Source organism: Juglans microcarpa x Juglans regia, chromosome 7D (genome assembly GCF_004785595.1).
Source record: "Juglans microcarpa x Juglans regia isolate MS1-56 chromosome 7D, Jm3101_v1.0, whole genome shotgun sequence".
Classification (NCBI taxonomy): domain Eukaryota; kingdom Viridiplantae; phylum Streptophyta; class Magnoliopsida; order Fagales; family Juglandaceae; genus Juglans; species Juglans microcarpa x Juglans regia.
Window position 1 is genome coordinate 25,332,890 of NC_054606.1, and position 10,849 is coordinate 25,343,738.

The window sequence follows — 10,849 nt, forward strand, 5'->3', positions numbered from 1 at the left end:
TCGGTATTATTCGTCTCATGAATTTATCTGTGATCACTGTTAAACTACTTACAATTTTAGCAATCTTAAAATGCAATAGAGCAGCACATAAAACCAACCTGCAACTAATCATATCTAGTCTCAAATGACAGGTTTTATGCACATTCAGACCCTCGTATGTGGCTATGAAAATCTGCACTAAAATCACTCATATATTTCATCTTAAAATCATGTTGATTTTAAAATTATTTGGAAAATATGTCATGAAGAACGGCAGAAAAATTCTCACAACAAAATGGGGCCGCTGGCCGAGCCATCCTAAGGTTGAAGCCAAGTGAAGAAAAAAAGGAGCACTAAAACTAAAAGCATTTCTGCTAAACTAGTTGTTCAGATTCCCAGTTTGTGGTTAATCTTAGTGCTTATCTTTTGGAATACCAAGATCCTCAAATATTGGACTGTCCACTCCAACACCCATTGCGTTCAGGCCGTTGTCAACATATATAACAGCACCAGTGATAGCAGAAGCCAAGGGTGATGCTAGAAAGGCAGCTGTGTTCCCCACTTCATCTGTTTAATTAGATTTAAGTAAGATGTGATAATACAGAAGAAGAGGAATAAAGAACATGAAATTGAAGAGCAAGGAAACTCCGGAAATTCACCTGCAGATAGTTCTTTTTGCAGAGGTGCATTGGCAAATGAATAGTCAATCATCTTCTCAATAAATCCAATTGCTTTTGCAGCACGGCTCCCGAGTGGACCTGAGGACCAAAACCAGAATATAATTAATTAACCTGAGCGATTTGAGGTAATGGTAATACCAGCAAGTACTCAACATCTTCAAGAAGCCTAAGTGTCATGCTAGATCCAAATAGATCAACCAGATCCCGATCCCAAGATGTAAAATAGTAGTTAACCCCAATAACAGATATGAATTTATATATGAAATAAAACTTTGGCTGAGTGAAAAATTACTAAAGCATTACTAACTAAAGAAAAACAAATTTTAGTTGTTTTTCAAGTGAAACTAATTTGTGAAAGTTTGAGGAGCTTAAGGTCGTGATCCAAAGAAGACAATGAATGGGTTAAACCACCTCTGGCTAGGGCAACAAAACACCCTGTTTATTATGGATTAATATAAGATGGGTCGAGAGTGTGGGAGAATGGTCTCTAGAATGACCAACCAATCCATATGGTGAGAATAAATATTGAGGATTCTAAAGACAATTATTTTCTATGCAATCATTGAATGAACAACCTGAACATGGAAACTAGTTACATCTTTTGGATGACTTTCTCGATAGACATCTTAGGCACATGTTGAGCATTGACAACACTAATGAGTAGAGAGGGTTCGATAATAACAATAAAAAAGGTCCCGTGGGCAACAAGATAGATACAAAGAAATGAGACAGGAAACATTTAGAATGAAAGAAAGAAAGGAAGAGCCAAGGTACCGGCAGATATTGTGTTGACTCTGATTTTATGTTTTCTGCCCGCTTCAAAAGCAAGCACCTGAATTGAATCAACATATTAGATAACAAGCAAAAAACACATCACTTTAAGCTTAAAAAGACAGCAAGTTATGAGCAGAATGCATATATAGAAAATGAATTTAAACTTACTTTTGTGTCACTTTCCAGAGCAGCTTTTGCAGAACTCATGCCTCCACCATATCTGTGTATCATATATCAGAAATCCATCACCCTATCAGAATTGACAACTCTGTAAACAAGATCAATGAAGCAATCAATGCATGACATACATACCCAGGTATAATCCTCTCAGAAGCAATATACGTAAGAGAAATTGAAGAACCACCTGCAACAGAAACCTTATGTCAATTCCAGATATGTCTCCCGATGCAGTAAATGTTGTACAACTGAAAAAGAAGACAACCAAGAACAAGAAGAAACGAAAACACTATTGGATGATTTGAGTATAGAAGTGTGCCTGGATTCATTATTGGAACAAAATGCTTCAGTAAAGAAACATAGGAGTAACTTGATGCAGATATAGCTGCAAGATATCCTTTCCTGGATGTCTCCAACAGAGGCTTACTGACCTATTAAAGAGGTCATTGCTCATTTAAATCCAAGTCAAATGACACATAGGTATTCCACAATCACCACAATCACAATTACAACAACTATACCTCAGGCCCATTTGCAAGTGAGTGAACAAGGATGTCGATGCTGCCAAAATCCTTCTTCACAGATTCAGCAACTTCCTGAAAGAAAATTGAAAAGCAAGTACAACATTAGAATGTACACCTTTTTAATTTAGGCAGTCTGCATATACTAGCATTAAGGTCAATGTATTAGTGAAGCAATAACACAAAGGCTTCTAGCATCTGAATATCGATGGCAGATTTAAAATAAAGCAAATTTACAAATCAGAATAACTTTCCAGCCAGAAGGCACAACAAATTATGGATGGAATGCTTTTTTTAATTACAAGGCTCAGGGAAAGCAGAGAATGCAACAAAAAGGGGAAATCTTTCAAACAAATGAACTGATTAATAACTCAAAAGTAAGAGAATTACTGTACAATATTTTTTTAACCAAAAACCCAATTGCGCAAACAACTTTACCAGCATTTTAAGAAGCAAGGAAAGAAGATGAAAATATTGGGAAAAAATAGAAAAGTGGAAGGTGAAACTGATTGTATCCTTGGATTTTGGTTTGACCATGTCATTGGCCATACATCAATGTTTGTTTATTCGAAAGCATCCCCAGGTAAAGCACCATGTGTTATGTGGATGTTGACAACAATATTTCTTTCAAGTTCAAGTAGACTGTCCATATATGACCTCAAACCTTTTCTCAAACTCCAGTCATAGGCTCACTGTTCCAAAATAAATCAATAGAAATAATAAAAGTAGAATAATATGAGTTTATACCTGAACAGTCCAATTGCTAGATCCTGCATACCGTTTGTTTGCTTTCACCTGCAAGAAGTAACATCATCAGACGTTTATCAGGGGTACATTTGACCCATTTCATATCATTTCTGTACAAACTATATATCTCTACATTACATCTTCAGGTACATCCTCGGGGTTGTCAAAAACTGCATCTAAAGGATATACTTTAGCAATATCCATCAAAGAGCCGTCTGGCAACCTGAATCATGCAATCTCTTGTTAGTAGAGGCCATTCACAAGCATGAACCAGTTCATTTAATAAGATTCTTACACTCGTGATCCGTCAAACTTCCCACGTCGCAGGCTGGATTCAAAAATATTCAAAGCCTAGAAGAAAAGCATTATCGTCGGTAATTATGCAATTTTAGTTGTCCTCGAAACTTTATTTGAAAAAAAGAATAAAAAATTACGCTTCTCGCCCACAAACTATCACCCATCTTTCACTTCGCACCCTAAACTACCAAAAGTTATATTTTCCACCTAAGCTACCTAAATATTTCAATTTGCACCCTCGGTTAACATCTGAGTATTAAGGTGTACTTAAAATTGGTCACGTGACACAATCCTAACGGTCAGATCTTAACTAAGGGTGAAATTGTAAAATGTAGGTAGTTCGGGGGTGCAAATTGAAGCTTTTGATAGTATGGGGTGCAAAGTGAAAAACAGTTGACAGTTTGTGGGTGAGAACTTTAATTTGCGAAAAAATAAAACTGAAATACACATTGCTGAAGATCAGGCTGTTTACTCACAGGGACCCAAGTGCCCACAAGAATTTCAGCACCCGCAGCAGCAAGGGATTTTGCTATGGCCCAACCATATCCATTGTCATCAGCTACACCAGCAATAAATGCCCTCTTACCTACAAAAAGTACTTGAGGTTTTAGTTTTTATCAAACATCGTGGGTTTTTTCATTCTTCTTCTTCTACCTGTGGTGAAAACGAGGCACATGGTCAAAGGCCCAACCATTTATCAACTTGGCATTGACAAAAGTCTGACCATGAATATGCAACTATCACAGATCACTAGATCTTGAGCTAACAATTCAAGGAGAGCATTATTGCTAAGTTGATAGACATTGAGAAGTTTAGTGACATGAAGTAACATATTGGCTATAGCAATAAGACCTCCTTTCACTAGCATATACAACCAATAAAGTGGGTATCCAGAAAGAAGATGTTACGGAAGATTCTTCTTTGAATCTAACAGTTTCCACTTACACCAGAAATTTTTGCCAAGAATAGGAGCAAAGAGTGGTATGTTGAATGAAATTAACGACAAATCATTACCATTAGAAGCTCTCCATAACAAGAAAACTGAAGGAAAGTGGGAACAGCGCAAACTCGAGACCTTTGGAACTCATAGGAGTTACATACACTCAAAAGATAAGGACTAACAAGGAGGAAAAGAAGCGAGAGAAAACTGACCTCTCAAATCAATTGGCAAACCTGTGATAGGCTTGTTTTCACTAGCTTCAGACATTGCCTTAGTAACAACCTTATCGAATCTTTTGGAGGATGATGTAAAGCCAAGCTGGAAAGGTTGTACAGACGATATGTGACATGCACTTGTAAGTTTATTCCATGGTGCTGCCTTGGAATTACCACCAAGGATTACAGCACCTGCCTTGAAAAGTCTGCGAGAAGAAAAAATAGAGGGTCTCACTGCTGCAATTTGCAGGCTGGGTGCTGCAGTTGTTGCCATCTCCAACAAATGAGATCTTGCACTGGAGAGCAGAGATCCACACGAAAGAAGGGCATCAGTGTTAATACATAGAAAAATGTATAGCAGATCTCACAAAGGAAAATTCCAATGTGCTCTAACTAAAATGGATGATGTTGCGTATGTCATGACCCAGTGTTTATACCTTTAGTTAGAAACAGATCTTCCAACATTTACACACTAAATGATATGGAGGTTCTATTATCTTAACAACCGGTAACATACCCCCACCCCCAATGTATGAACTTAAAGTGAGAAATACTTCTGTTGATGGTATTACTGTCGAAGTCTTCCCCAAACAAATTCCTCAAATAATATAAAATATCCCTATCATGCCCAACTTCTGCCGTAGTTTGAATCCAATATACAAATATAGACAGCTCCTTTTACCGAACAATCAGTATTGCATAAGAAGATAACAAAGAACCTTGAATTGGGATGGTTACAGCATATTCAAATTCCGTATCAAAGAGTAAAGAATCCGTAGTCCTGACTGGGACATCACAGTAAAAGCAAACAGATATAATCGCCAATGATGATAGCAATTGCTTAGTAACAAATAACCTAATAGTATGCTTGTTTCATTTGAATTCCAGTATTTGAGAATTATAATCAAAATAATCACCACCGCTATAAATTTCGTTCTTTTAACTTCATAGTATTCAACACTATCATTCCCAAAAAACAATCACAATTTGTTACACAATGCTAAGGAAGGTACATAACCCTCAGTTTGGCACAGCAGTAGAAAATTTAAGAGAGCCCCAGAAGAAAAATGCCAACACGGATCAAGTAAAATGTTCGCATTGTTGATACCTTACAGCCCAACAATTTCACCAACAACAACAAAAACAGACGCATAAAGAGAAGGACGGAGAGAAAGGGAGAGACTTTACCTTTGTGCGAGGAGAACGCGGCAATGTGGAGAGCAAAATGGTGAAGAGAACGATGTGGTTCTGTACGTGTGCTGCAATAAGTAGGGGTTGGTTGGGAGCTAAAGTCTAGAGAGTGAGAGCATTGAAAATGTCGAAAGCCAAATTAGATCGGAACTTTTCTATTGGCTTTCTTTCTTTTCGATGTTTTTGATGTTTATGTTTCGAGTTTGACGTCGTCGTGAACTCGTGTCCGTGTCATGTGGGTATGGCAGTTCAGTTTAGTTGAACTACTGAATTAGCTCCTACGGCGCCATTATAGACAGCTGTTTAGCCGCCTTAATAAGGACTTCTTGTAACGGAAGAAGAAGATTCGTTACTGAAAACATATATTACGCAAATACTTTGACTTCTTGCGTGGCTTTACGATCTTTTTAGAGCACTTTTAATAGATTTTTCATCTTATCTTTTAAAATATATCATTAAAATCTATTTTTTGTTTTTCTATTATACATATTAACTTTACAATATATCATACATTAACTTATTATTTTTTCTTTATATCATTTAAATATTATACTTTTTAATATATTTTATTCATTTCAATTAAAGTAAAAAATAGAAACTAGATAAAAAAATTTATAAAAAATAAAAAGTAGAGAGAGAAATAAATTAAATATTTATACAAATGTGAATAGTATTATATAAATATAGAGATGGTATTGGAACAAACTGTATATTAATTATAAAATATATAATTCATTAGATGGGCTATATTAAACTGTTCATTTCAAATTTTACAAAAATATGAATTTTACGTAATCAAAATGCTCTTAAGCGAGATTGTGACAATAGTAGCGAGATTGTGACAATAGTATTATTACCTAGTCAACGGAGCATCCGTTGAGATGATTTGATGCAATCCATTTATCACAAGTAAACATTTGCCTGAGTTCATTCTTAAACAAGAGTAAGCATTGGATACTTAAAAAATTTGTCGCAAACTTTGTAATTGCAGGACGACACAAATCATGACCTTTGGTAAAGTCTTTTCTCATCAATGCCAAAACCCAACCATTGTTATAGATGAACTTTGTTATCTTTTTTGCCTTTTTTATAGTATCATCAATAAGGAGAAAATATCTTGGATCAGAAAAATTCTCCAACATTAAGTCTATGCAATGAGCTGCACATGGGGACCAGTAGAAAGAGCCATACTTCTATTGTAACTTTTTTCCTGCAGCTTTATAACTTGCATCATTGTCCGTTATGAACTGCACAAGATTCTCAGCTCCAATTTCTTGAACAACATCATCAAAGATATTAAACAATGTTTCAACATCTTTTCTAAGGCCAAATGTATCAACAGACTTCAAGAACATTGTACCTTTCGGAGAATAAACTAGAAAGTTGATTATTGATTCTTACTTCTGGTTTGTCCAACCATCTGTCATTAGCAAACAACCGGTCTTATTCCAAACCTTCTTAATTTGTTGCAAATAATCTTAAACCTAATCTACTGTGGCGCCCCCAATCCCCCTTATATAAATACACAGAGATTGAGACACCAGGATGGTGACAACACGGTCACACATCCCAACGAAGTGCCAGTGTGTGTACATGCAACAGTGTACAAATAAAATAACGCAGCGGATAGTCAACTAAGTACCAGAATTTATTTACAATCAAATATCAGTAAAGATTTAAATAGCAGTTATACAGTCATCCATAAAATATATTACAATAGTTTCAAATAAACAAACGAGTGATCCCAGATCACTCCTCAGGCGGAGCCGTCTCCTCAGGCTCGCCCTCCTCCTCCTCATCTGCATCAAAATCTGCGTACCACAAAATGGTATCGCAGGTAAGTATGACCCCAAATAACAACGTAATAAAAAATGCATTAAATGCAACTAACATGCATGCACATGATGAAATATGCATTTTTCCACAAGACATCATTTTTTCCGAAAATGATAATTTTTCAACACACGCCAAAATCCCATTTTGGCTCAAAATATCCGTAAAACATTTTCCCAGAAAATGATTTACCCAGAAAACCAACTCGCACTATTTTCCCAAAAAATAGTGCAATAATTCCAAATGCACCATGCATTAATTTCATATGCACCATGGCCTCCCCTATGGACCATCCGCACGTCCTGGCTTCGTAGAAGTGCTCAGTTCCGCGCCCAGCGCGTACATGGCCAAACACCCACACTACGCAACGAGCGATGCCCAGTTCCGCGCCCAGCGAGTACGTGGCCAGACATCCTCTAGTCCCCGCAAGCAGAAGGACCACGGAGTCGGCACGAGACCATCTCGTCCGATCCCATTGTCGCCTGGCGACAATCCAGGGGACGTTACTCAGTATATTCCGCTCCTGAGTAACCAGAGGAGCTCCACCGAGTTAATACCCCATCTTGGCTTGGGATCGTGATACACACGCACCCAAAATCCATTCTCACATGAAAACCCAGTTTTCATAAACACATGAACATGAATGCAATACACGAAAACTCAGTTTTCTTTACAAACATGATCATGCATGAAATAATGATATGAACATGCACCAACACTGATCCAACGTCCATCCAGAACCAATCCCAACAAATCCAATCAAAACAACTCATCAACAACCAAACCAAATAAACCAAACCAACCAAACAACTCCAATCACAAATCCATCCGACCCCCGAACTCCTCGGACTCAGTCCGGCATGCCGTGAAATGGGTTAGTGCAAAAATACATTTAAATTATGAAAGTTCATTGGAGAAATACTTACAATGCTATATAATAATTTTCTGAGGATCACGGGTGCGCTCGAAGTGGAAAAATAGTTGTCGAACAGTGTAAAATACACTGTGGCCGTGGGTCACAGATACCCACTTTTCAACGGTGACAAACGAAAACTCAAATTTGATAGAGTATGGCCTAGGGAGATCGGTGAAGCTAGTGGTGGTGAAGGTTGGTCGTGGGTGGCGGCGCAATGGGTGGTAGAAGACCAAAATACCCAAATCGGAAATGTAGATGGTGGAGCTTCACCGGTGGCGGATCGGAGCTGGGGTTGGGTCCAATGGGTTGCTAAGAGGTCGAGGATGAAGTAGTAGGAAGATGGTGGCCAATGGTGGTGCGACGGCGGCGCAGCGGCGAAAAGAGTGCCGCGGCTTGGAGAGGCTCGTGGTGGCTAATGGCGGCGCGAATGGAGCTGGAAACGGAGGGGTAGCGTTGCCGGTGGCTGGGGAAGCTAGGGAGCAGGGCGGTGTCGACCACCGCCGGCTCACGGCGGCGCTGGGTGGAGAAGAGGCAAACGGACGGAGAGAGGGAGAGAGGCTGGGTCGCGCGGGAGATGGGGAAATAAGGAGGAAAAAAAAAAAAAAAAAAGGAGAGGAAAGAAAAATAGAAGGAAAAGAAATGAGGTCCAATCCTCATAACTTGGGTCACAAAAATGATCCAACGGAGATGATTTTAAAACCACAAGTTAAATAAAATAATTTAAACGTAATGGTAAAGTCAAATTGAAATAATTAAATCCCACAGTAATTAAATAAATATTAAAAGCTATTTAAATGTATAACAATAAATAAATATTAAGAAAGCACATAAAAATAATTTTCACCAAATTAAAATCATAGAAATAAACTCATTAAAAATCCAACCAATTTTAAAACATGAGAATAAAATTTAAATAAATAAAAATAATCCTTTAGTAAAAATACACTAAAATGCGGGGTGTTACATCTACAGCCATCTTTAACAAATTTCCTCTCAACTCATATAAAGAAGGGCCCTTGAATCTTGGCCCAATGGCAGTCATGGCATTAATAGCTGGTTGATAAACCTTGGATTGAGCCGCATTGAAAGACATATTAGCATCATACTACCATCGTGCTATAGCCATCTTTGCTTTTACAATCATTTCATTTGAATACATAAAACTCTTAATTGAAAGTTGGGTCATAGGAGTTGTTCTTGGAGCAAAAAATCTACTCAATCCCCCCACTGATTTTTCAGTTCCAGATTCTTTCGACTTCCCCTTACCTTTTGAAAGTTGAGATTGTCTCTCCATACTATTACTATCATCAATATCATCAAATGTTAAATCTATATCGCCTCCAATATCTGATCTTATTTTTCTTTTCTTCTCTTTACTTTTTTTCATTTCATCAACCAACTCCTTCATTTGTCATTTTACATCTTTAGAGACATTTTTACATGCTTCTACATCGCCTAAAATCCCAACTAGATGATACTTCAACCGAGTGATTCCGTTACCTCTAATTACTTTATTACAATATAAACATTCAGTATTATTTCTTACTCCTGGCACTGCACGTGCATGGGCCTATGCTGGGTCTTCTGATCTTACAGGAGCAAGTGTTGGAGTTGAAGTCATACCACCGGTTGATTGACAACTAGACATTTTTAACTATTAAAGTATAAAAAATTAACACTTATAAGTAAGTCATTAAGAAGAAACTCATCAAATCTAAACTACTTAGTTTAGCATTCTCTTTTGGATAAAAAAGTAAAGAACTGTTTTTTAGTAAAGCTGGATTAAAAGTATTGAATTGATCAGAGATTCAAACATCTATAAAAATACAAACAAACACTATAACAATATAATCTAAAACATCTATAAAAATATAATCTAAAAGACTAAAACATCTATAAAAATATAATCTAAAACACTATAACAATATAATTTAAAATATCTATAAAAATATAATCTAAAACATCTATAAAAATATAATCTAAAAGTCTAAAACATTTATAAAAATATAATCTAAAACATCTATACAAATGCAAACAAACACTATAACAAAATAATTTAAAACATCTATAAAAATATAATCTATATAAACAAACACTATAACAATATAATCTAAAACATCTATAAAATATTAAAAATAAAATTCTGATTTATTTATAAAATAAGTAACAAAAAAATAATCAAATTAAGTTTTTATAGAACTGACGGAGGAGACGGAGGCTGCGAGCTGACGACGACGGACTGCTGGGCTGCTGGTTGGCCGTCTGGGACTGGGACTCGGGTGCTGCATAGTGCACTGCTGGGTGAACTTGAAGCCGGTTGAAGGAAAATACGAATGCCAAAATGGTTAATAGCAAACCGAAAAAGAGATGAAATCATGAAAACCTAATTTAACCTTTACGTGAAAGTACAAACTTGCCCCTAAGAGTTTGCCGAAATTTCAAAAATGCCATCGCATCAACGTAGTTACCCAGCTATTGAATTTCGTACCGGTCGAAATTTGTGTTTCGGCAGAAACATCAAATACCGGCCGGTACAAGACTGTACCTGCCGGTACACCCGGTATTTTCACTGGTACGGA

General features: G+C 36.9%; 1 protein-coding gene across 1 annotated transcript; it reads right to left on the minus strand.

The window, feature by feature from the left end:
- Positions 1-173: 173 nt before the first annotated feature.
- On the minus strand, positions 174-5,740 carry LOC121239395 (enoyl-[acyl-carrier-protein] reductase [NADH], chloroplastic-like). Its single transcript, XM_041136650.1, has 13 exons — positions 5,519-5,740; positions 4,328-4,626; positions 3,652-3,761; positions 3,174-3,229; positions 3,017-3,101; positions 2,879-2,926; positions 2,132-2,206; positions 1,930-2,041; positions 1,746-1,797; positions 1,602-1,653; positions 1,434-1,491; positions 639-737; positions 174-546 (listed from the first exon to the last, which is right to left on the minus strand). Exons 2-13 carry the CDS (start codon positions 4,602-4,604, stop codon positions 392-394), a joined length of 1,179 nt encoding a protein of 392 aa, XP_040992584.1. The 5' UTR covers positions 4,605-4,626; positions 5,519-5,740; the 3' UTR covers positions 174-391.
- Positions 5,741-10,849: the final 5,109 nt, after the last annotated feature.